A 27,639-nucleotide genomic window follows, 5' to 3' on the forward strand; every position below is an offset into this window, starting at 1 on the left:
TTTGGAATCTGCCCATTAATCAGAAGCTCAACCCTTCTACCAGCATAGCTTCCCATACACCCATACGTTGCTGTTAGTGGCCTTATATTTTACCATAGGTTGCATTCTGCTCTTACACTGTTGTAGGGTTACCACACAGCAAATGTAAAAAATTGGGATGGGGTGGGGGGGTAACAGGAGCCTATATAAGAAAAAGACCCATAAATCGGGACTGTTCCTATAAAATCAGGACATCTGGTCACCCTACACTGTTGTAATGATACTAATTTCAAGTGTAGTTACTTTTTATACAAGTGTTAGTGAGAGCAAAGTCAGTCCAAACAGAGAAGACTAAAGAACCTTTTCTGAAAGAAGATGCAGAACACATGCTATCAGATAAGATATTCATTAGATTTACTTGTAAGTGCATAAGTGATAACTGTATAGGTGATAACTGCATTTATAATGAGGAGTCCTTGTGGCACCTTAGAGACCAACAAATTTATTTGGGCATAAGCTTTTGTGGGCTAGAAACCACTTCATCAGATGCATGAAGTGAAAAATACAGGAGCAGGTATAAATACATGAAAGGCTGGCGGGTTGCTTTACCAAGTGCGAGGTAAGTCTAATGAGAAATCAATAAACAGCAGGATACCAAGGGAAAAAATAAACTTTTGAAGTGGTAAGAGAGTGGCCCATTACAGATAGTTGACAAGAAGATGAGAGTAACAGTAGGGAGAAATTAGTATTGGGGAAATTTCGTTTAGGTAGCCCTCTGGCAGAGTTTAGCAATGCCCCTCTGCCATGTATATTGGCCATATCGGACAGTCTCAACGCAAAAGAATAAATGGAAACAAATCTGACATCAGGAATCACAACGTTCAAAAACCAATTTGCAAACTGTATACCGTCAGATTAGGCCTGAATAAAGACTGGGAGTGGTTGGCTCATTACAAAACCTAAACTTAATTTCCCCAATACTAATTTCTCCCTACTGTTACTCACACTTTCTGCTCCTGTATTTTTCACTTCATACATCTGATGAAGTGGGTTCTAGCCCATGAAAGCTTATGCCCAAATACATTTGTTAGTCTCTAGGGTGCCACAAGGATGCTCTGTTTTTGCTGATACAGACTAACACATCTATCACTCTGAAAACTGCATTTATGGACATGCTCTATTTTGGAGAACATTTCTGGAAATGTTCTGTCAAAGTTCAAGGCTAGCTTCTCCATTGGCCCCCTTCAGTCTCTGTAAATGCAGTCCCCTAAGGTGTTAGGCCGCTTGCCTTCATCTGTCTCACAATTCTCACTCTCTTTAAATTGGATCCCAGGGGACAGTACTCTGTGTACTAGCCATGAGTGCTCAAGCAGGCCCAACTGGATTCAACTGTTCTACAAGATTTCCCTTTAGGGGCTGTGATCAATGTGCACATACAGTAAACCAAACAAAGTAACAACAAGAAAAGGGGTTTCTTACACAACAGTCTAGTTGCATCTGTCTTACCTAAAGCTTAGGTAGATCTAGCTTACCCCAGTACCCAACCCTCTGAGTCTGAGGGGACAGTTTGATCACCTGTAATCTTGTCCCTCCTCCTTCCAGAACATCAGAGACTCAGGTTTGTATCCACTTCAAAGGCCTTTGTTTCAGCTTCCCACCTGAAGGGCCCCTGAGGTTTGAAGCTGGCCCTTTGCCCAGTGTGACCAACCCCATTGTGACAGTTCCCCCGATAAGGCTTTATGGAATATGCTTATGAATGTATATATGATAAAACTAGAATAGGTTTTGTGCTACATATGCCATGTAACGTATCTCTGTAAAGGTTATGAATTATAGTACTGAATCTATTAACCCTATTTGTATGCATGTATCATTTTTGTACTTGAAGTTAGCAATATTGGCTGTATACTTGTTTGACTTTAACTAGCCTAGCAGAGCATTTGGTCAGCTTCTTGAGAAAAGTGCAAATTAAGTGCCAAATCAAAAACCACTTAACCCTACAATGAACTTGAAGATGCCAATCCACATCTGACCCATCCCAGGAATGTGGCTTGGCTGGTAAAAAATGAGTCATGCATGGACATGTGGCTTGCCCATGTGACTTCAAAACTCCATCTTGGAGCTGGACTTTGCATAGGAGTGAGGAGGGGGTCTCCACCCACAAGAGAAAGTCTGTTTAACCCCCTGGGAAACCCCTCCATTTGGTCTTCAGCTGGCTAAAGAGAGAGCCTCTCCACCCTCAAGTATACCTGAAAAAAACTGGAACAAAGGACAGTAACTACAGGGGGTCTGAGTGATTGCTGGTCCCAGACTAGCAGGAGACTAGTCTGTAAAAGGAAGCTTACTGGAACTGGTGAGGTTTTATTTGTATTCAGTTTCTTAGACATAGACTTGCATGTTCTATTTTATTTTACTTGGTAATTCACGTTGTTCTGTCTGTCACTACTTGGAACCACTTAAATCCTACCTTCTGTATTTAATAAAATCACTTTTTACTTATTAATTAACTCAGAGAATGTATTAATACCTGGGGGGCAAACAGCTATGCATCTCTCGCTATCAGCGTTATAGAGCGCGAACAATTTATGAGTTTACCCTGTATAAGCTTTATACAGGGTAAAACGGATTTATTTGGGGTTTGGATCCCAATGGGAGTTGGACATCTGAGTGTTAAAGACAGGAACACTTCTGTACATTGCTTTCAGTTAAGCCTACAGCAGTTAGGGGACATGGTTCAGACCCTGGGTCTGGGTTTGCAGCAGGCTAGCAGGTCTGGCTCAAACCAGGCAGGGCACTGAGGTCCTAAGCTGCCAGGGCAGGAAAGCAGGGGCAGAAGTAGTCTTGGCACATCAGGTGGCAACCCCCACGGGGTTTCTGTCATCCAACCCGTCACAGTGAGGTTAGAAGCTCGCCCTTTGCCCAGTGGGACCAACTTGATATTTACCTCCCATAAGGCCAGAGCCAAACTTCAAGGGGAATGATGCCTGTATTGTCCCATTAAGTATCAGTCTTGGTCTGCTTTCCTGCCAACCTGCTCCTGCTGGAATTAACCCTCTTGGTAATTACATAACACACAAACAATAATAGTCAAACAGAGATACACATAATATTCATAAAATATTACAGGAGTTTTTCCTAGTCCTTCACACCTTCTATGACTCATCGACCTTTCTTCAGTTCAAAAGTTCCTGTTCCAAAAGTGTTTCTTTTATGAATGCTATACCACCCCCCAACCAAAGGACATGAAAGAGCTGTGTACTGAAAGATTAGCTAATGAATGGATTTGAAAAGATAAATGAATAGTTTCACCAGTCTGGGTAGCTAGTTACAATGCTTTTTCAATCACTTTCAGAGTTCTCCTTAGAACTGAAAAATAAGTCATTGAATTGCCTTGCATGTGAATGCTTTGCATTTTTCAAGGATTGTTCAAGGACAGCAGCATTAACATTCCTGCTTAGCTGGTCACATCACAACTTTAAAAAAAGCCAATCTATGAGAAATACACTTGAGCACCATTGGTAAAACTCACCCAGTGCAGAAAATAAGCAAAGGGCCTATGCACTATTTGCATTCCACTTTTACCCTATTTTGAAGGCTTAAATGTGCCTAGACTCATGCTGTACCTACACCCAGGAAGAATCTCACCCCCTGTGAATTATACATGAGAACTCTATATATGAACAAGTTAGTCTGATTCATGCTTCTTTCTTGTTTGCATTGAAAATTACAGTCTGGCTCCCAGACTCTCCAGCTAGGTGTTACTATGAACTTCTTATATAACTAGAAGTGAATTTTAAATCCCAAGTATCCTACCAGTTGGGCCTGCAGAATGCTGAGAGCCTAGCAAGTGACCAGACTAAGGTCCCCTCTGCAGATTAGTGGATATAGCTGAGCTAAGTCAGGGAATGGTCTTCACAGCAGATGCATTGTGCCTTTTGGGACAAAGAATGAACTAGACTCGGTGCAATCACATTTAGCAAGATGTTTACTCATCAACACCAACTGGGCTTCACTCTAGAATTCTGTATTCCCCTCATTCTTCTCCTTTCCCCAGCAAACAGTTCTAACATCAAGAGTGATTTTAAAAATACAGGTTGAACTAAAGGGGGCATCTCAATTATATTTGTGTGACACAACGTTCATTGATCATATTGGCAGTATAAAACGAACTCCCACAGGCCAGAGAAACCCCTGAAAAATTCCTCCTGTGGAGGGGGATATAAAGATGGTGGCTCCTGCACCAGCTCCACCAGCTCATCCGCCAGAGTTGCCCCACCCAGTATAAGAGGTGTAGAGGGGCCTCTTGGGGGCTCTATTATTCCCAGTTCTCTGATGGTGGAAGATCTTTTGCCAGTAGCATAAGCTAAAGCTGTCATACCTAGGTAGCTAACAAACTGAACTGACTCTCTGTCAGTCTTTCCTCCCCCCACCTCCTGCATCCACTATCTGCGAGCTTTGCTTGAGTACAGCAGAAACTGGACCCCATATGTTCATGAGCAAAAGTGCAGTGAAGTCAAAATGAGACTCTAACGGGCACTGTATGAAGCTCTTGGTGAGCATCTCCAAAAAGTTTCACAATACCTTGCAGCAGAAACTTTCAGCAATATAGTGTCATCTGCATTGTCTCAAAGTAAGAGTTCTGACCCCTGAGCACCCTCCATTGCATTAAATATAACTATTGAATTGCAGTTTATATATGTAGAGATTTGCAACCATTCTGAAGAAAAGGAAAGGATAGCCCATGCCACAATTCTGACATCATTGCTGAGAGTTCAGCACTCTGACTATCCTATCAAGGAGGAGGAGGTGACAATGTTATAATATGTTGACAGGAAGCATCATCTAGAGGAATAAGCCCAGGGATGGGAAACGGGACACCTGAACTACAATGCGAGCTTTGCAACTCAACAGTTGGCCTTGGGCAAGTGATGAACATATTCAAAGTAACATACTCAACTTCACCGCTCTGTTAACATTGTTCAAATAAATCTATTGGGAATGTAATATTTAAATGATCTAAACAACTACATGTTTAATAAGTCATAATGATCTCAGAAGAAGCCGCAGCAAAAATAATACACATTTTTAACAGCTGCATTTAATAAGGGCCTTAAAATGTACATACACACTGGAAGGGTTAAAGTCTGTAGGCTAATGGGTAAATGCTTGCTTTAAAAATTCATTCCACTTAGATTTTATTTTTAGAAATAAATATTTTTTAAAAAAGGAAATCTACTCAAAATTTAGTTTAAAAACAATATTAACACTCCGCTGAACAGACAAAACCCGTAATAGTCATAGTTACTTCAAGAAGTCACCAAGATTTTCTCAGTTTGCCTATACAGTCTGCCACACCTGCAGTTCTTCTGTACAAGATTCAGTAGCAGTCCCATCTGGGGAGACGTACAAATGGTCCCAAAATCATTGCAATAACCTCTGGCTAATGTAACTGATCGGGAAAGTGCTTTCAGGTACTTTGAATAAGAAAGATGATCTCTCTAAGCTGGTATCCAGCAGGATGAGTTTGGGACAGAGCATTAGCCTTTTCTGAAGTCTTCTCTTGAAAGTTAACTATTATTTATCTTAACTCCGATTTGTGGGATTGAATATCAAAGATGAAAACATCAGGGGCATATAATGTAAGATGTAGCAGTGGGCTTATTTAAGAACCTTTTAAGCATATATTATGCAAAGAGACTTTAATATACACATTTCCTTATCTTGCTGATATTTAATTGAATATTCTTTGTCCGGTATGGGAAAATAAAGAAGCTCTTTCTAAACATTGAAAAGGGATCCGTCCTTCACAGTTTATATGATGGCAAAAGTAAGGACGGTGAGCTAGATCCACCCCTGCTGGTGTACAGAGGGGCAGACTCCACCTGCCTATTCCAGTGAAGGCCACTGAACTCTGGAGGATCCTTCTCTGGGGAGGGTAGGCAGTATTTCAATCATCATCCTCTCCAGGAAGCTCTGGCATGGGAGAGCAGTTTTAAGGCCCACTGGGGATTGTATAGCTGGCAGAGGCTAGGAAGAAGTTGAATCTGTGCATTATCCAGCTCTCTTGGGTACACTGCCTTCCTGGCCTTCACAGGGCACATTTTAACCTACACTGCCCAACAGAGGAGAAGTGCTCAGCCTCCAGACAAATTTTCTGTTGCCTGGTACCTTGACTGGTCCAGTGACTATTACTACAGTTATTGTACATATTTCTACTAGCCAGTTTGGGAGAGGCTTTTGCAGGCACTGTAAGGAACTAGGTCCAGCTCTTTTTGGCCAGAAAACTAGTCAAGAATAATACATGGCCTTCTGAGTGTGAGGAAGTGAAGAACAAGAAAGGAGAACCTCTGATGAGAAAAAAGAAGCATTAAGCAAATTATGACATCTGTAGATTATTTCTCAACATGCTATGGACACTGGTCTGTTTGCATTGATTTGCACTGAATGTCAGCTATTTGTGGAGGGTTATTTCCTGCTGCAAGCTGGATCAATTCAGGGGAAAAAGCATAATGAAAATCTTAATAGGACTTTTGCCAAAGGGCCATAAGGCAGTTTTTAGTCTTAGCAACCTTGACATTGTCCTTTTTATACAAGCTCTTTAGATCTGAAACAGCCTATTTCTCTACTGAGAACCAGCTTATACAAATGGATATAACTCTAAGGCAAGTCTTTTACATCTTTTGCTGTGATAAAGACCTGGCATCTCCGTGGCTTCCTGTCTTGGGACTTTGATGATAGTGAAAAGAGCGGATGGCGTGCAAAGTACCCCCATTAGAATAACTGAACTGAAGCAGGGACTTACTCCAAACAGAAAGCAATTTGGTCAGGGCTATATAGCAACTTCACTATTGCAGGATGCCTAGGAAAGGTAACGAAGCAGCCTGTCTCTTGGCCAGCCTGTAAGCTTCCCTGGCAGGCTACAGGTACTCCAGAGGTGTAGGGGTTGGCTACAGTTTGTTCTGCTGCTCCAGGTTGACTTACTTCATTAGAGGCCTACAGCCTGGGAGCAGATCTGACCTCCTGTGTGAAGTTATGAGTAAAAAGATCACATATCTCTCAAGAACCATTTTAAAGGATTATTAGCTTTATCCCTACTAGACAGTCATATCAATGAGTCATGGAAAGTGCAACTGTGATTTATTCAATTAAAAATAGCTCCAAAATGCATAATCGTATAAGCAATCCGTTAGCAGCTGTTAAAATTTTTCTCCTGGAAACTCTTACCTCTGTGTAAGCCTGGGTCACCTGTTCATACAGAGACTGATGATGATGGATGGCCAGCTCCAGGTCTTGCATTTCCGATGGGAGGCCTCCTTCACTACACATTTTACACCAGGCATCCACACCTGAAAGGAACTGAAGCAATTCCAAAAGCAATCAGCAGAGTGTTTCAAACTTACTAGCCAGGAGGTAGCTTAATATTACTATTTCAGTGAACCATTTACAGAGTGCCATAGATGAATATAGCACTGAGCAGAAGGTGAACTGTGCCAAACACACACCACAATGCCAGAAGTTTACAAGAGGGAACAAAATGGTACAGATCACACAGGTGATTGTGATCCTTAAACACTCAAAACTTTGTCGACCAGCTGGGCCTAAGGGAGGCTTTAGAAGGAGGAGGATTCGGTTTCTCCTGCTTTACAAGTAAAGTGCATAGGCACTTTCAAAACAACTTCAGGAACTCCTATAAGAAGGACCTTTGAATAACAAACAGGAGAAATACAACCCTGCTTCTAAAGTCAACATAAAAATATAGACCGAGAAGAAACAGTCAGTGCTCTAATTGCATGTAATATTGTCAGAACTCCCCATTTGTTTATGCTTGAGGCCCGCACAGGGGTGATTTTCCCACCAACAGCTCAGCACAGCTATTCACCTGGCCCTAACAGCACACACGTGAACAACAGAAAACTCCCATTAAAATCATCATTGACATTTATTTCAGCAAAAGGCGGATTTTCTAAGTGTTAAAGCAGTTCTCAATCCAAGGCTGGCTCAGGAGAATTGGTAATAGGATACCAAGACTTTCACCTCTAGGTCACCAATTTAAATCTGGCCCAGGTCAATAGCGATCAGTCATCAATACCACCGGATGGTGTTGAGTGACCTACAGTATTTGAAATAAGCTGCTTGTCTCATTCCAGTGGGCAGATGTCCACATTTAAAACAAAGCAAATAAACAAACAAAAAACGTCACCACAATTGATATGAATTAGCACCTTTGTTGGCAGCCTCAGCAGAGAGGCCAGGGATTGAATAGGCTCAGAGGGTGAGACGTCTTTTCACTCCTCGAGGTCCCCAGCTCAGGGCTGAGGCACCATGGCAGAACAATGTGAGCAAGTTCACACTTCTGCTGCCTGTTCTGTAACAAAAGGACTTTACTCTTCAGGGCTCACATAACTTTTTTAAATGGAGCCTGATCTACTGACATACTTTCTAATGCAGGGGTAGGCAACCTATGACACACGTGCCGAAGTCGGCATGCGAGCTGATTTTCAGTGGCACTCGCATTGCCCGGATCCTGGTCACCAGTTTGGGGGGCTCTGCATTTTAATTTAATTTTAAATGAAGCTTCTTAAACATTTTAAAAACCTTTTTTATTTTACATACAACAATAGTTTAGTTATATATTATAGACTTATAGCAAGAGACCTTCTAAAAATGTTAAAATGTATTACTGGCATGCAAAACCTTAAATTAGAGTGAATAAATGAAGACTCAGCACACCACTTCTGAAAGGTTGCCGACCCCTGTTCTAATGTGTTTACATGTTGCAGACACCTAATTACCTAATGACACCTCATTACTCTATTAATATTTCTTCTTCTTCCAGCTTTTTGTTAAACTAGCCCCCCCATGCGTAAGGATCTTTAAAGCCATCAGTAAAAGAACCAGCTAATAATACAACAAATGCAGTGCACCAGAGGCTGAATGTACAATGGCTAGAAAACCACCCTCATGATCACAGCTTTATCTGTTCATGAAGTGCTCACCTGTGGCTTGTTAGCAAAGCACTCAAAGCATAGAACACTCTGAACTTCAAAGCAAAGAGTTTCTATCCCAATCTCATCTGGAAACAGTGTGTTATTTTTATTATCAGAGTGTAATTTTATTCACAGTACTGCTTATAGGCAAGGTTTGAAAATGCCTGCATTATAAATCCTTATTTTCAAGACACTGTGATTCAGTGATAAAAATGAATTCTGGGCTAAAACCTCAATCTACTCCCACAAGATATCTCTCTGAACAAAAGGAGTGTTTTCTGGAGGAAGGGATTGGGGGTCAGGACTCCTGGGTGCTGCTGTGTTCACCTCTGCTGCTGATCTGCAGTACCTATCTAGGTGACATTCACACACACTGCTGCCCAAAGTCTAAGTAATCAGGGAGACTAGTGCCAAATATATTGGCCTTTGATCAAAAACATGCACCACAGGAAGCACGGTTTAACTCTGCAAGGTTTTTTGCATCTAAGTAATCAGGTTTTATGCAGGGGAATGTGAATGCCACTAGCCATCTCATGTCAGGGCATGGGGCTGAACTGAATTTCCTCTAGGAGAAACCAGCATATGCTGGGGTTCCTGTCACTAGAACTACATAGTCATGAATCCAATGGCTTCTTTATTGACTTCTAATCACATTCTCCCTCTCAGACCAGTGCAGAAACCTCCTGATACAAGCTTTTCTGCCCACAGTCCCCATATACCCACACATTCCCACAGTGGGGCTACATAATGAGGAGGACCTTATGATGGTCCTCTGTACCTAGCTAAATTTCCACTTCTGTGTCTCAGTTTATCCCTCTGTAAAATAGGGATAATAAGCCTTACTTGTCTCACAGAGGCATTGTGAGGATTCCTTAATGTCTGTAAAGGGCTTTGAGAGTTGCATGTAATACATTGGCTTAGTGTATTAAATCATATCCGTAGAAATGGCCCTATTGACTGTAACAACATGCTCTTGAACTTTTGTGATGGAGGCCTGAGTTTGATGGGGTTGAAAAGTCCTGGGTTTGATTCCCCTGACAGACCGTTGGTATGTCTGGTGCCATCGATCTTGACTCTTTGATAAAAGATGCTGTAAAACTGCTGAGTTATTATATAACCACAGCCACAATGCCAAATACCACAGCGGCACTCAGATTTAGAATGCCTGTTACTGCAATACATCCATGCATGGGTTGGAATTCTACAGCACCAGAGAACAGACCTCTGCCACTTGAACTAACAGAGTGACTTCATCCTCTAGAGGACCAACTCCTAGGAAGAAGTGTGACACAGATTTTACCAGTGTGGATGGCGGGAGGGAAAGGGCTTAATTTTTTTTAAAAATGAACTTTGGCAAAGTATGAGTCATATTATGGTGCAATTAATTTAGGTACTTTGGAAAATGGCACAGACATTAAAGTTTATCACAGTATGATACACTATGAAGACACAAGTGCCTTTATTACATGCATGTGTATTTTCATGCTAAATATATATTTACACAATAAAAATCGTGGTTCATTGTGTTAAAAAGATGTGTTTAAAAATGTAAATAACTAATTAACTGTTAGGTTGGAAAGGCAGTTCTGTAAGCTGTTACTGTCTATTGGGTGTGCAGAACCATTTTAATTAATTGCTTAAATACCTACTTATCCCATAGACTGGAACAGCTCCTATTGGGAACACAAAAAGCAGCTTAAACATGATTTGAAATGATAGACAAAAATGGTTCTCTTAGATAATTGTACATGTTTTACCAGCTTCCATGAAAGATTGAAACAAAAAACCCCTCTCCCAAGACATTTAAAAAAACAAACACAAAGCCTCGATACAAAAGGGCTGTGTGTTTCTGACTTGACCCAAATAGCCCCTGTAAAGTCATAATAAGCCAGATTCACTCAGGCTGCAAACCCTGCAGTAGCCAGGTCAGGAAGGACCCCCACAAGAAGGTAGTGTTACAGCACACGCTCTTACTTACCCTTCCTCCAGAACATACAATGTGTGAGTGAGCAAGTTGAGTCTCATGCCTGCTATTCCTCAAGGTCTGTGACCCCTGACTGCCTCTCAGGCCAAGCTCAAGCATTTTGGCTTTCCCTATTAGCTGAAATTCCTTGTTGGGTCCTCTAAGTGAGAAGTCACTTGGGGGCAGGTTCTTTTTCCTCTCTAGCTTCTTTATTTGCTGGCTCCTTCTCCTGCTTCAGGGATCAAGATAAAATGTCCTAGATGTACCTGTCTCTGGATCCCTTCTTTCCTCCCACATTCCAAACATTGCCCATCCCATCCCTGCCTGTGCACCCATTTTACACTTTAATATAGACGTATGGGTTGGTGGAGATTGATTGTTTACATGGGAAAGGCCACCTCCCTCATCTCACAGTCAAATGAGGAGATCTCAGATTTGCTTAAACTCAGAGACAGAGAATCATAGAGTTTAAGGCCAGAGGAGACCACAGATGATCTAGTCTGACCACAGACCACCAACACCACCTAGCACCTATCCACTAAACCTAGGAACCAAAATTAGATCCACACAGCAGACTAGCATATTATGTGCCACAGGCTGAGAATAAGGGGGACAAAATGCCCTAGTGCCTCAGGTCCCTGCAATGGTAGGGAAAAATGGCTCTGACTAGTGTAGATCCTAGCAGAGAGCTCCTGAGAGCATAAAGTCTACCTGGAAGGGGACAAACTGAACGAACGGTCCATTGACTTTTCAGAGGATCAACATAAACATTCAAATTCTGCTCACAGATGCTGAATGCATGCAACACCTATTACTTTTAATGGGAGTTGTGCATATGCATTTCTGAGGACAGAACTGGATTCAAAGTTAATAGTTCAGATCTTTGGCCAACTGAAGAAGTTAATATGTTCTTTCTGACAGGATTTTCAAAGTGAATACTTTAAAACACTTTTACGAACTACTGTCAAGTACAGAAAGAACCTGTTATTTTCATTTCTGCCTCCCTTGACAGTCTATGGGCCAGAATCCCAGCTTGTGTAAATCAGCACAGCTCCACTGAAGTCAAACAGGAATAAAGCAGTTTTATATACCTTTCTGGAACAGAAGCAATCCGATATACCCTCCTGCCACAACATGTGTCAAACATACTTAATAATATAGGACCTGATTCTTCTTTCACACTGGTTTTACGCCAATGCACCTCCATTTACATGAGTGGAGTTAATCCTCATTTATACTGCAGTGACAGAAAATCAGGTCTGTCACCGTTTGGAGTAGGAGACATTGGGAAAACATGCTGTTGAATGCCTTCAAACTCAGACCCTGACCTGGGTGATGTGGGGGGGTCTAGTACTAAGTATTTTGGCCTTTGATCAAAAACATGTGCTATAGGAAGCTTTGGGGTTCCTTTGTGATTTATTTCGTATTTACCTATCTTTAATAAAAAATAAAAAAACTTTGATCCTAGAGTTCTTTCAGCCAAGTTCAGCTTGACCTGTACACACTTGACAGGTGTACAGTACAAGATCCAGGAAAGCAAATGTGATTGTGAGACATATGAAGATGGAGGTGAAGTTCAGCTCCCAGCATGGTTGACTCAGCCTTTCATCCTCTCAAGCTAGACAAATTGAGTTCCATATCGTTTGGTGTATGGGAGTCTTTAAGATGAACCTTTGAAAAACAAAAGGTCCTGCCTGCTCTGCTTAGATGTTACAGACACCCTGGTTCTTTTCATAAAAAAAGTGTTGGCCTCTGTGTTTGCCAGGACTGTGGTGCAGTGGAATGCATGCCAGACGTTTGATTGCTAAGATTCTATTAGACTCTCTTGTGATTGGCATCACAGAAGAAGTGAGTTTAGGAGGGACTGAACAAAAAGAAGGTGATGGTCTGTCAGACTGGATTAGGGAGGTTTGACCAGGGTCACTCTAGCACCTGGGGCAAACCACTACGGAGACCTAGGTCAGGGGTAACAAAATAAAAGGTGTTTATTTGGCTGTCACGCTCTTCAGGCAGGGCTCCACAGACTTAGGCAGCAGCAACAAGTAAGGCTCTGATAGCAAACAATCTCATGTCAGGCCTTCCTTTCCTCAGGGAGGCTCCAGCAGACGGCAGACTCTCATGCAAGTCACTGGTAGCAAGTCTCACCAATGGTCTTACATCAGCTCTGCCTTCTCTCAAGGAGGTGCTGACAGGCAGTAGTCTCTCAAAAAAAATCACAGGTGGGGCGTCAACTTGTGTCCTGCATCATCCTACCTTCCTTCAAGGAGGTGTTAACGGGCAGCACGCTCTCAAGCAGTTCTTGGCCCCAGTCAGGCCTCTCTCACAGAGAGGGCTGGATGTCTGTTCTTCCTGTTCTTCCCAGCTGAGCTGTGCTTTCCCCTTCTAATACCTCCTTTCAAATGCAGGTATAGTGGGCAAGGCTGATAGAGCCCATAGCAGCTTAGTAGCCTTTTCATAGCCAGTGAAGGGTTTGTATTCCCCATTACTGATAGGCTATCCGTGCACTGGGTTGGCATGAAGACAGAGTAACACAGTAGGTAAAATGAGTGGACATGACATCAAGGGTGGCACCGTTTGAAAAGAGAAGGATGCAATACGAGACATGATCTGAGCTGCAAGCCAGGACAGACTTATTTAGGTCCAAGACGGTGTGGATCAGAAATCTAAACCTTCTTTATTATATATAGGTTGTTAAAAAATAATCCATTTCAATAGGTATGTCAGATGGGCATTAGGCTCAGTCTCATACAAAATTCCTGATATCTAACATGTTGTAGGGTACCAGAGAGGTCGAATTACTAAATCCTCAGTGTATAAGTCATCGTTTATCCTATTACAGCTACTGAAGCAAGCCAAATATTTCAGTTCCAGCTGATGGAGCTGTGAGTAGGACATGCTGACTCCCACATCATATTTTTCCAGCATTCTGAGTTTATTGGCTTCACATCAATGCTCCCCTCCGACTGAACTGTCTCTTATTCCAACTGAGGAGCAACTGCCGCTCAGTGTTAACAAAATCTCTTGTTTTCTCAAGGCTGAGAGACTTTGGCCACTGTCAGGCAGCACAAACTTTTGTTCCTTTAAAGAGCTGCCAAGAGAAGACTGCATTTAAATTGTAAAGAAAAAAGAAGAGTTGTTGAAAGTGGTTATTATGCAGCTGTTTTTAAGCTACAACTGAGGCAAAGTATCTAGTCTGATGATGTTGAGAGGGCAAGACGACAAGTTCACCCCAACTAAGTGGCAGTTCAATCCAGCTTTCTATTTGTTATAAAATTTCTTAGCAACACTTCATAAATTGCAAACAAGCCTAAAAGTTCAGAAAAATAGGAGATCACTCATAGAAAACATAGTATTATTTTTAATGATATCTTTAAATAATTCTCATTTTATTTTGGACTGTAAATACTTCTCTTTTCCCATGTGAATATATTCCTGGTAGAGGATTAACTGCCCTGCAGAGAGACTGGTGTATGATGAAAGAGGGTTAGTGTGTGCAACCCTTACTCACATGGATGAGCACTTCCACAGAACGATAGCCCCATTGGAGCGAAGGGTGTATTTTCACATGAGTAAGAGCCCGTAGGATGAGTAATGGCTCTACATTCTGGCCCAGTGTAAGTAGAAAATACAAAATCAAGAGAAATCTGCCATAATTCTATGGCAGGAGTAGTAAATATCCTGTTTTCTGTTTGTGCTGGACTTTCCCTTGACACCTCTAGCTGCCTTCTGAAGCAAACATTATTTTCTTCTGAAACCAACATTAATAGCAAATAAAATCTCAAATAAGCATCTTTATCTGCATGAACAACTGCAATTTTAAGATACTCACCAACTTATTTGAAAACAAAACCAATTTCAATTATCTCAAAAAGACCAAACCAAGGCCCTGATCCTGCAAATGGATCTGTATGGATGGATCCATGCAGATCCCATCAATTTGGGGCTGTATATGCGCACAAGGGCACACTGGCATAGATCCATCTGCTGGATGTGTCCCCTTTCCAGGCTAAAACAGAGTGCCTAATGAAAGCAGGATTCAGTTGTATCCTTTTCCCAGCAGGAAGTCAAAGATCACCAACGGAAGTCTCTCTTAGCTCACTGCAGAATCTAGTGCAATGATTAATAAAAGCAAGATGCCTATAAACCAGGAAAGCCCCCTTTCCCCCTAGTCCCTACCCTGCCCCACTGCCTCAAAGGCAGAAATATCTTAGGAATGGATTGGAACCAGCACCTCTTTCTCATAATGTGTAACAAACATTTATACCTCTTTCTGGGTTCTGCATACTTCTTCCTTTATTTTGTTAATTTCTGAAAGTTAGAAAATGTAACATTATAATATAATGTTTATTTGGAATGTATTAATCTATGAAGGAGTTTCTATTGGGAAAAACTTCAATTGAGACTCCATCTGCAATTCCTGAGGAGGTTATAGGATATTGTACCAACAATGATTACCATGTCTAAGCTAACCCCACAACCGAATCCCAGTTGAGGAAGGCCTTCCAAGAGGCAAAAAAACAAAACAAAACCCAGACTAGCTGCAAACATTATGAGGACTTTTACAGCAAAAGACTGCGAGAACCCCAAAAGACTAGCAAAAACAGCTAATACACATTACATTCTGCAGAAGGAGGATTCCTGGCACATTCAGATAAAAACGGACATTGAAAATGACAGACTGTTAAATGCATCTGAAGAAACTTCAGTCTACAAACTACATATTCTACTGTGTAAATAAAATCCCACAGCCTAGAGGATAATAAAAAGTCATATAACATACCTGGTCATGCTCCAGGTTTGCATATGAAACCTTAGGAGAAAATCTCCAGCCATTCAAAGCATGGGTTATTATGTAAGCATCAAACACATCCATTCACTAGGCTTGACATTAACTACTGAGTGAAAGGAAAGTGCATAAAAAAACTGAAGAGACAGCCTCAAAGCAGTATTTGTCAGCTGAAGGAAGAATGCCACTTACAACCAGTAAACAAAGGCAAGCCATCACTTGCAAGCAGAGTGGATTTGGGCCTAAAAAGCAAAGGTACCATCCACAGGCAGACTTCAAGTCTTTCCTAGTTAAGAAATTATTAAACTATGTTATTTCCCAGAAGATATACTCCAGAACTTGATCTCAAAGGAAAGAAGAAAACTTTTGGAGATGCTCCAACTATCTTTATAGACTTCTGATGGTGAGAGTAAATGAAATTAAAAACTATGGGGGCTACTACAATATTAAAATAATAGTAAGGAATTTATTGAGTTTGATTAATATTAATTTGGCCTACATCCCTTTGTTCTTACAAAATATAGTCTGGTATAGACCTGTATTATGTATATGCATGCAGACATATACATACATATTTCATTATCATCACTACTCTTCTACACACAATAATCCTGAATTTACCCATAGAATAGAGAAAGTCCTGGCAGCTGCACTGAAATGCAGAGAGCAAGGCAGTGCATTACTGTACCAATGTACCTCACCTGTGACTGGGGAGGATCACCAGTAGGGGAAAAGGAGTGTTCATTAAGTCCTAAGCCTTTCTTCTTAGCTTACCAATAAGGGAATCAATTTGTGTCAATTACAGTAGTAGTGGTAGTATTGGTGATTTAGACACTTGTCCACTAGGAACCAGATTGAGACTCCCAAATTCACTGCATATAGACAAAGCAGCCATCAGATAAGTTTGTTTTAGTGGTTACCAACATGGTTGTAGACAATTTTCCAACTCACTGTAACTCACCTGCTCAGCCTTCTGGTGAAATACAGCAGACATGGCTAGGATGGTACTACGCTCATCCAGAGCTGCAGCAAAGCTCTTCCATTCTTGATCCAGCTGGGTAGAGATTTGTTTAATTTGCTGGGAAGCGTAATGGCCTGCCTCTGAAAGCCTGGATGCAACCGACATGATCCGATTGATGTTGACGTAGGCATTCTGAAATTTAGAAAAAAAAATGAATAAACAGAAGGGAGAAACATGACCATTCTGCATCTTCATTACAAATTCAAAACACCATCAGCTGGAAGGATGTAGAGAAGTTGGGGTGAGAACTACCAAGCAGCCTTTTAAATATGCATGAGTTGTAGTTTGTAGACATACTACCTTTCATTCTAAAAATAAATCCCACAGGAATATTTTAGCACATCTACTCCATCATCTGTTTCCCCCTCTCACACACACACACACTTTATTTATTTAGGGAAAATCATCTGCCATACCTGAGATGTCTGTTATCCAATTAGCTTCTTATCATTTCCCTCTCTCTTTATCTTATTTTTGGTATTTCAGGTACATTCTTGGTGTAAATTATAACTGAAGAAATGTTTACATTCTACATTTCAAGAGATCAGTTAGATCCCTCAAAAGAGGGTGTATTGTCAAGAGATGGGCTGATACAATTCCTTATGGAGAAGTCCTATAGAATTTTATAGGGATTATACCAGTATTGTATAGAAATTTAAGAAGCTATATGGAAATTGCAATAAAATGTATATAGTTTGATGAAAACTATCTTTTCTATAGATTTTTTTTAACCCAGCCCATAGCAGGGATAACATTTTATATCACATTCCAAATGTAGAACAGTTCAAAAGATTTATTGAAAGCTTATCATTTTCTGTTTGTTTGATGGGAATTTTCCATCAGGGATTGTACTCAGCTTGGAAGCTCTGAAGAGTCACTTTGTTCTCTAATGGAATTTCATGAAGCCATTACACTGCAGCATGATACCCCAATGTTTCATTACAACATAAGCCTCATAACAGAGAATCAGTGCAACAAGATATTGATGCACTATCAAAATGCCAGTGTGAGGACACTGGATAGCAACAGTCTTATGGCCTTCTGGAACTTCTTTGATGCAATCACCTCTGTCTCCTTCTGTTCCTCACTGACAGCTGGGAGAGGCCCAGCAACTTAGGACTCTACCAGTACTCTGTATTCTCCAGCTTTCTTAACAAAGAAGAGGTGGGCTCCTGTGACAAATGTAGCCTGAGATCTGGAAGTGCATTGGGAACTCCAGTCAGACCTGAAGAATCTATGAGAGCCACAGGATGAGCATCACTGGTCTAACAATTCCACAACTGGGAGGAAGGCCATTTTAATTTCTTGGTCACAAAATCATGACTGACTGATTCACGGGCTTAACAAGTACATCAAATAGTCTTAGGTCCTGATCCTGCAAACACTTGAGGTCATGCATGACTCTATGTATAGGAGTAGCCCCTGATGATTTCAATGGGTCTTTTCACATGCCTGAAATTAAGCACACATTAAGTGTTTGCAGGATCAGGACCTCAGTGTGATAGAGATGCATAACTTCAGTATGAATATACAGCATGCATAGGTATTAGACAATTCAAATGCAAATCAGCTATTAATATAATTTGTGCCCAGTTACATATAGCAGTGTGGCATATAGTAATATGGAGCCATGATGGCACCAGCTTCCATTATGTCTTATTTTTGGCCCCTCTCTTTGCTGCTCCTATGACCTTGGCTTGTAAATTTTGCTCGGCTTGAAAATATCAGAGTAATTCTAAAGGCAAAGTAGATTTATTCATTTATTGGTGCAGTTGGAAGAAAACTGGTAAAACTGGTTTGGAGTTAGAGTTACAATTTTAAAATTGCCATGATTTGGATTTTGACTATAGTCCACTATGGAATGTGTCTTTGGGTCCCTCTAGCTCAAAAGCTGGAATTAACCTGAGCAGTGAGGCTTGCAGCAAAAAGACTTCTAAATAAGCAAGGCCTTCTTCCTGAAAATCCTCATGGCTGTGTTCCAGTCAAGATCAGCTTTCAGACTTTTTAGGCTAGACCTTCAGCTGATCTAAATCAGCATAGGGTGATTGTAAGTAATAGAGCTATGCCATTTGCACTGGCTGAAGACCTGGAATGTTGCTTTTTTTTTTTTTTTTTAAAAGACCAGAAAGTTAGTGCAGCAGTTTGTATTTCATGTAAAGAACGAGCCTTTCCTACCACACTTGGTTTTATTTCCCTGTAGAATTATATCAGTACTTGTAACGTAATGAGCATGACTGAATGGAAGGAAAACAACTGTGAATTCTTTGGTTCCCAGTAACTACAGTATATAAATATATTAAATAGCACAGGGAGAAAAGGTTAGATTGATTGAGACACAGCAGATGTTCCTAATATCTGATTTTCCAGTTAGGGGAGATTTATATATTTTTATATCTATCTATTTAAATGAGGAATTTCATTAACAAAACTGGAAGAGTACCAATATGTTCTACAGCTAACTAGATATCTTCCACAGCTCTCCCTACTCCAGCAGGGAGCAGCAATTGAGTTTTGGACTCATCAATCTATACCCTTACACCCCAATGGACTTTGAGAGCTGCCAACAGACAGTGGGTCTCAGCAGGTTCCCCTGTCATTCTCTACATCAGTGTTTCCCAAACTTGGGACACTGCTTGTTTAGGGAAAGCCCCTGGCAGGCCAGGCCAGGCCAGTTTGTTTACCTGCCGTGAAAGCAAGTTTGGCTGATCGTGGCTCCCACTGGCTGCAGTTCGCTGCTCCAGGCCAATGGAGGCTGCTGGAAGCAGTGGCCAGTATGTCCCTCAGCCCACGGTGCTTCCAGCAGCTCCCATTGGCCTGGAGCAGTGAACCACGGCCAGTGGGAGCAGCGATCAGCTGCACCTGTGGACAAGGCAGGTAAACAAACTGGTCTGGCTTGCCAGGGGCTTTCCCTACACAAGCGGAGTCTCAAGTTTGGGAAACACTGCTCTACACGGTGAGCACCAGGTTGGCAGAGCTCCAGGGTACTCTATAAAAATTACTCAGGAGGGCTCCATACGTCCACAGGGCAGAGAGAGGGAGAGGGAAAGAGAGAAATTGAAACTAAGATTTTTAAATCACTTTTAAAAAGGACTTCAGTGGCATTTCTATATATAGCAATGTCATGTTGTTAACGTCCTATATATCAACCACTTCCAGAGCGGAATCAAGTGCTGAATATCACATTTGTATATGTTTGTCCTTATAAAGCTCCCATTTCTAGCACAGCAGGACACAATCTATTATATTTATATGGCCAGAAGCACAGAAAGTAAATGCCTTGCCCAAGGCAACACAGAAAGTCTGTGGCAGAGCAGGGAATTAAACACAGGTCTTCTGAGTCCCAGGCTAGCACCCTAAGCACTGGACCATTCTTCATCATGTCAGATGCTATTCGCACTGGTGCAACACTGAATACTGCTCAGCCAGGGCCTTTGACTGGGGTGCGGGGGGAGAGAATATTCTGTATTTGGAGTGAAGTTGGAAACTTTTCTCCGTGTTTGAGGTAAAATAAGACAGGGATACAAACCACTCCTGAACTAGTTTTTCAAAACCAAAACCTAAGTTCTGCAACAACCAAATTACTTTTGCTAATGGGAAAACACTGGAACCATTTTCTTTAATCTTCATTTCTCCTATCTATAAAGTTTTAAATAAAAAAAAACACAGATCTCAACTACCAAAACCCAATAGTCAAAATATTACAAAATTATCCCTCTGGTTTTGTTCATGTTAAAAAAAGAGTAAATTGAAATGTTCAATATTATTCTTATAGGAACCTTTTGATCTTAGCAGGAAGTAAACAGAATGGAGAATGTAATGTCTTAGACTCTACGTTTCCTTTGAGCTCACAAATTCACTGCTATGAACAGGCTCACGGAGGCACTCATTTTAAAAAATACTTCAGGAACTCATTCCACTCAGCCAGCAGAGGTCTCCTCATATGGAATTGCAGAAGGCCCTTGAATATATTATTGTCTAGAAGTGAGGGCAAAAATGCTACAGTTAATATTCTCTTGTAGAGACAGTAGGCTATAACCAAGCTTTGGTTAAATTATTTCCTGCATCACTAGAAACCTTACATTTTATGTATAGTTGCAGACTTTCCAGAAGCAATCACAAGAATTAAAGGAAATTAATTGTCTACAGATTTTTCTCTAAACTTTGGAAACTTCCATCAAATCAGGGAGTTTCTCTTCTTTTAACAGCTCACTCCAGTGACAAAAAGTTCTCCATAGTTGTGGAGCAACTGACTCGATGAGGTCATCATCTGCAGAATGACATGCAAGAGTTCTCCTTGAGAACTTAGGGTCATTTTGCCAGCAGCCAGAAATGTGCAACCTTAGGTACAGAATACTACCACGCATCTCCTCAATGCCAAAGACCACTGTGAGCATATCCCCGGCTCCCAGTTTCTGCTACTCCTATTTCTGTTACCTTACAAGGCTTTGGCCCTGATCTTCAATGCCAGCAATAGATCATGTCTTAACTACATAAATGATCATACCTGTAACCTCCAACACAAGCTTAGATGAGCCTGCAATAAAGTATTCTCACTTGAGGAGATTGTATGGTTGCCAGGCATCTGGTTTTCAACCAGAATGCCCAGGCAACAAGGGACTCTGGCAGCTCTGGTCCGCACTGCTGACCGGGCCGTTAAAGGCTTGGCTTGGCAGGCCTCCCTGCCCGACTCCACACAGCCCCCAGGAAGCTGCCGGCATGTCCCTCAAGCTCCTCAGTGTAGGGGCGGCCACGGGATCTGCATGCTGCCCCTGCCCAGAACTCTGTCTCTGTAGCTTCTATTGGCTGGAAACCACGGTCAATGGGAGCTGTGGAGGCAGCACCTGCAGGCAAGGACAGCCCGCAAAGGTGCCTGGCCACACCTCCGCCTAGGAGCCAGAGAGACAAGTTTCCAGGAGCCGCCTGAGGTAAATGCCGCCTGGAACCCACACCCCACACCCCCTCCCACACTCCAGATTCCTCAGCCCCAACCTGGAGCCCCTCCCTGCACCCCCAGCCCCTCACCCCTGGTCCCACCCTAGAACCTGCACTCCCAGCTGGAGCCCCCTCCCACACTCTGAACCCTCAGCCCCAGCCCGGAGCTCCTTCCTGCACCACAAATCCTCATTTGGCAGCCCTACCCCAGAGCACATACCCCCCTCCCACACTCCAACCCCCTGCCCCAGTTTGAAGCCCTTGACCATACTCCGAACCCCTCAGCCCCAACCCGACGTCCCCTCCACCACCCCAAACTTCATCTCTGGCCTTACCCCAGAGCCCGCACCTCCAGCCAGAGTGCTGCCTCAGCCCAGTGAAAATGGGCGTGAGCGCGAGGGTGGTGGAGAGGGAGCAATGGGAGTGAGGGAGAAGGAGTAAGCGAAGAATGTTTCTCATAGGACACCTTTAATATCTTGATTCCTATTGTAGCCTCTGTAACAAAGCCAGTGGCTTGATGCAGAATGGCATTTATCTCAGCCTAACACAGAAGGCTATATAGTTCATGTAAATGATAAATGGCAGGAATTTCCAAAAGATGGCATTAACCTTTACCAGATAATTGTAATGCATTTCAAATGTATTGTGACTCTCTAAGGACAACATGCATCTCAGTTTAGTTTCAGATAATTAACTCCTTGGCAACAGAAGGGCTGACGATTCCACCACTGAACACAGCACTGTTAGCATGTGTTTATCAGAAAGCGATGACTCACCATTTCATGAGGTAATGAATATAGGCATAAAACAATCTTGGTGGAGTAGATATGAATAACTTCAATCAGAGGAAACAGCATGCATATCAGGTAATCCAAGTGCAAAATTACAATCAATCAGACTTGTGCCCATTTAACTAGGATGTTGTGGCTTAGGCTAGCAAATCAACTAAGTCAATGGGATTACTAAATATAAACCAGAGCTCGATGTTTTGTTTTAGTGAACCATGTTATTACATTGGTATAAATATCGTACTACTGTAATAAAGACTAACATAATTCATATTTCAGAACTGAGGAAACAGAAACAAACGTGGCATGATTCACTGGGGGAAAAAAAAATCTACATTTACAGTTGTTTTTTTAAGAAAAATACTGAACTGCAGTTTAGTACCTGAAATTTATGGCTCTTCCCCTCTAATCCCCCTCACACACTATAGTTCTTCTGTTGAAGGAGTAGCATAGTAAGAATAAACAGTGTTACAAATAGTTTTTCTATAAAAGGAAGTTGGCCCATGTCAAGTATATAAGAATGTATAGGGAAGAGTGTGTGTGAAAAGGTTTGGCCTGAGACAGACCCTTCAAATATATTTTTCAGCTGAATTTAGAAGATTATTATAACTATTATTAACTTGGGCCTAAAGTGTGCTAGGAACTTTACAAAAATATGTGCTTCAAGATCCAGGACCCAATTCAACTTCCCTTGAAATCAGCTGGATTCTTTCTGCAAAATTTAGAGCATCCCTCAGACTATTTTCTCCTCCACAACCTTCCTCAAAGCCCATTTTAGTGTGTTGTCTATAAGAGCTCCACCAATTATAGTGCTGTCAACTCTCATGATTTTATCACCAATCTCATAATAGTGGGTGTTCTTCTTAAAGTCCCACTTGGTAGAACAAGGGTCAGCAAACTACGGCCCACGGGATGGATCTGGCCCACCAGATGTTTTAATCCGGCCCTCGAGTTCCAGCCGGGGAACTCCAGCCGGGGAGTAGGCTCCACGCGGCTCCCAGAAGCAGTGGCATGGCCCCACTCTGGCTCCTACGTGCAGGGGCAGCCAGGAGGCTCCGCTCTGCACGCTGCCTCGCCCTAAGTGCCGCACCTGCAGCTCGCATTGTCCGGGAACTGCAGCCAACAGGAGTTGCACGGGCGGCGCCTGCGGATGGGGCAGTGGGCAGAGCCACCTGGCTGCAGATCTGCATAGGAGCTGGAGGGTGGACATGGCCACAGCTTCCAGGAGCCATTTGAGGTAAGCGCCGCCCAGAGACTGCACCCCTGAGCCACCCCCCATGCCCTAACTCCCCACCCCAGCCCTGATCCCAATTCTGCCCTCCGAACCCCTTGATCCCAGCCAAGAGCACCCTCCTATACCCCAAAATTCCCAGCCCCACCACAGAGCCCACACCCCCACCCTGCACCCCACACCTCAGCCTGGAGCCTCCTCCTGCACCCTGAACTCCTCATTTCTGGCCCCACCCAGAGCCTACACTCTCAGCCAGAGCCCTCACCCCCTCCCGCACGCCAACCCCAATTTTGTGAGCCAACCATACAATTCATGGCCTACCATACAATTTCTATTCTGAGATGTGGACCTCAGGCCAAATAGTCAGATTATAGGAAAATCTCAGCTTTCATTTAAAAATATAATAAAGTTTCTAGCCCTCATAATTGTGGAGAAACGCTTGAAAACATGACCCATGTGTATGCTAAAGGCTCAGAAACTAGGAGATAAAGCAAAACAACCCCACATATATTATTATTAATTATTACTTTAGTACTATTTCATGATTTTTAAGCCAACTTCAGGATTTTTGGGGAGGCTGACTCATGATTGGGGCTGGGAGTACTGTAATTAGTGGGAGGCAGGTTGAGGGATAGTCAGGTATTTATGTTTATATTTCTAAAATATAAGTTATAGTGTTAGTTCTGAAGCTTACAATGGTGGGAACATTGCAAATGGTAAACAGATGATAGGATGCTAAAGAAAATAATGCAAACACAACCAAGGTCAGTCCAACACCGAGTCTGACCATGGACTGGTAGGACATCGTATGCAGGGACATAACCAAGCTAGGCTTAATGGATGTCATGGACAGGAATGCCTGGCAATGTTGTATTGCTCCCTGTGTCTGTAAAGATCAAAAGAAAAGAAAAAAAATGTGGTTTCTCAATCAAGGGGATGGCAAACAAGTTTGGAGGTTGGGGGTGGTCGCAATCACTCTCCCTTTTGTGATAAATAGTTGAGACTGGGTTTCTGAAACTTTTTCCTGTTGCAACATGGTATTATGGTATGAAGAGGGCTGAGAAACATAGATTCATAGATTCTAGGGTCAGAAGGGACCAATGTGATCATCTAGTCCGACCCCCTGCACAAAGCAGGCCACAGAACCCTACCCATCCACTTCTATAACAAGCCCCTAACCTATGCCTGAGTTATTGAAGTCTTCAAATTGTGGTCTGAAGACCTCAAACTGCAGAGAATCCACCAGCAAGTGACCCATGCCCCACGCTGCAGGGGAAGGCGAAAAACCTCCAGGGCCTCTGCCAATCTGCCCTGGAGGAAAATTCCTTCCCAACCCCAAATATGGCGATCAGCTAAACCCTGAGCATGTGGGCAAGACTCACCAGCCAGCACTCAGAAAAGAATTCTCTGCAGTAACTCAGATCCCATCCCATCCCACATCCCATCACCAACCACTGGGCATACTTATCTGGCAATAATCAAAGATCAATTGCCAAAATTAGGCTCTCCCATCATACCATCCCTTCCATAAACTTATCAAGCTTAATCTTAAAGTCAGATATGTCTTTTGCCCCCACTACTCCCCTTGGAAGGCTGTTCCAGAACTTCACTCCTCTAATAGTTAGAAACCTTCGTCTAATTTCAAATCTAAACTTCCCAGTGTCCAGTTTATACCCATTCGTTCTTGTGTCTACATTGGTACTAATCTTAAATAATTCCTCTCCCTCCCTAATATTAATCCCTCTGATATATTTATAAAGAGCAAGCATATCCCCCCTCAGCCTTCTTTTGGCTAGACTAAAGAAGACAAGCTCTTTGAGTCTCCTTTCATATGACAGGTTTTCCATTCCTCGGATCATCCTAGTAGCCCATCTCTGAACCTGTTCCAGTTTGAATTCATCCTTCTTAAACATGGGAGACCAGAACTGCACACAGTATTCCAGGTGGGGTCTCACCAGCGCCTTATATAACGGTACTAACACCTCCTTATCTTTGCTGGAAATACCTCGCCTAATGCATCCTAAAACCGCATTAGCTTTTTTAACGGCCATATCACATTGGCGGCTCATAGTCATCCTGTGATCTACCAATACCCCAAGGTCCTTCTCCTCCTCTGTTGCTTCCAACTGATGTGTCCCCAATCTATATCTAAAGTTCTTATTATTAATCCCTAAGTGCATGACCTTGCACTTGTCACTATTAAATTTCATCCTATTACTATTACTCCAGTTTACAAGGTCATCCAGATCTTCCTGTATGATATCCCGGTCCTTCTCCGTGTTAGCAATACCCCCCAGCTTCGTGTCATCCGCGAACTTTATTAGCACATTCCTGCTTTTTGTGCCAAGGTCGGTAATAAAAAGGTTAAATAAGATTGGTCCCAGAACCGATCCTTGAGGAACTCCACTAGTAAAGTAAAAAAGCAAATGAATGTGTGTATAAAATGTGTCCATTGTGACTGCTTTCCTCTCCCCCATGCATCATGTATTATCCTGCAATCATGCAGACACACTAGTAATTGTATGCATGTGAGCTCAGAGGGACAACTGATGTGTAAAAAGTAATTCACATACACAAGTGTTGTCAGAATGAAGTCTTAGATTGTAAACTCTACAAGGCAGGGACCACGTCTTCCTATATGTTTACATGGCACTTACTACAACGCAGCCCTGATTCTAACTGCAGCCTCTGGGCATTAGTGCAATATAAATATTAGATTATATGCATAAGTACAAAAATCCATGTATAAATTCAACTGTTATTTTCAGGAAGTCTCCACCAGAAATCAAACAGTATCACCTGCAACTGAAGTGCTATTCACACTATAGGTCTACACTATCACTTAAGTCGATCTAACTAACTCAGGGGGGTGAAAAAGACAAGTTACAGCGACCTAAGCACTGTTCACACCGGCGCTATGTTGGCAGGAGACACTCTCCCACCAACATAGCTTCCACCTCTCACAGAAGTGGAGTAATTATGCTGACAGGAGATCACTTTCCTGTTGGCATAGAGCATCTTCACCTGATATACTATGGGTAAAGCTTTAAGGCTTCTGGCAAGTGCCAATGAGGCCTTCAGCTAGGTAAAGTATGGGCAGCACTGAGTTATGTGCCATCTCCTGGAATCCTTCTACAGGTTCTTTCTGATTTGGTTACAGTCTCTTTATTTTCCCATTATGTTTTTATCACCACCTGACACTTTGATGATTGTCCTACACCTAACTTCGACTGTCATAGTTTATCTGTTTGAATGTCAACATGCTTAAAGCATTTAAAAAGAGGTTAAAAAGAAAAGCAACTGGGAAATCATTTATAAGGAAAATAAAGAAAACCCCCAAAATGAATTAGAGTGCATTATAGTTATTTACTGTATACACTGAAAACATTGTACACACACACTAATGAAAACACTCTCCTCCATCAGCCGAGATCCTGTTTGTTTAGCTCAGATGAGGCTGACAGATAAGGAAAATGCAGAATATAATATAAGGATTTTGGAGTATTATACACAGTATTTTCCCCCTTTAATTATGTTTTAATTTTGTTACAGTAAAGGGAGGGTAACTTGAGAGTTGTTATTATCATGCATGAAGCAGTATTAACTTTTCATCAGAGACCCTTCCATGCTGTGGAAACTCCCCTTGAGGGCTGGGTCCCAGGGCAGCAAAGGGAAGGTAGGTTAATTTTTATTTTTTATAGTATTCTGCTGGGTGATAGTTTGTTATTATAAATTTAGCAACAGCCAGGACTCCTAGAGTCTGTGTTTTGACATACTTTTGAATTAAAATCACAATAAATACATAAACATACATAGCACCTCTTATCCACCACTGAACTTCAATGTTCTAATGAGCACACAGCATGATGGTTTAGTGAAAAAAGTAACTAGCCCGTGAAAAAGGCAGGGGAAATTTAGGTCAATGGAATATAATCACCTGAGTTGGAATTTG

At 42.1% G+C, this 27,639-nt stretch overlaps 1 protein-coding gene across 8 annotated transcripts in view; it reads right to left on the bottom strand.

Moving 5' to 3' along the window:
• The window catches only part of KALRN (kalirin RhoGEF kinase), an 805,383-nt gene that overhangs the window by 399,345 nt on the left and 378,399 nt on the right, over positions 1-27,639 (bottom strand). For all 8 annotated transcript variants that reach the window (XM_050916883.1, XM_050916882.1, XM_050916885.1 and 5 more), the window contains exons 7-8: positions 16,677-16,868; positions 7,204-7,335 (exon numbers count right to left, since the gene is read on the bottom strand). In XM_050916883.1, the coding sequence (XP_050772840.1) occupies positions 7,204-7,335; positions 16,677-16,868 (324 nt within the window). The remainder of the gene's footprint in view (positions 1-7,203; positions 7,336-16,676; positions 16,869-27,639) is intronic.

The sequence above is a fragment of the Gopherus flavomarginatus genome, chromosome 10, assembly GCF_025201925.1.
Source record: "Gopherus flavomarginatus isolate rGopFla2 chromosome 10, rGopFla2.mat.asm, whole genome shotgun sequence".
NCBI classification, from domain to species: domain Eukaryota; kingdom Metazoa; phylum Chordata; order Testudines; family Testudinidae; genus Gopherus; species Gopherus flavomarginatus.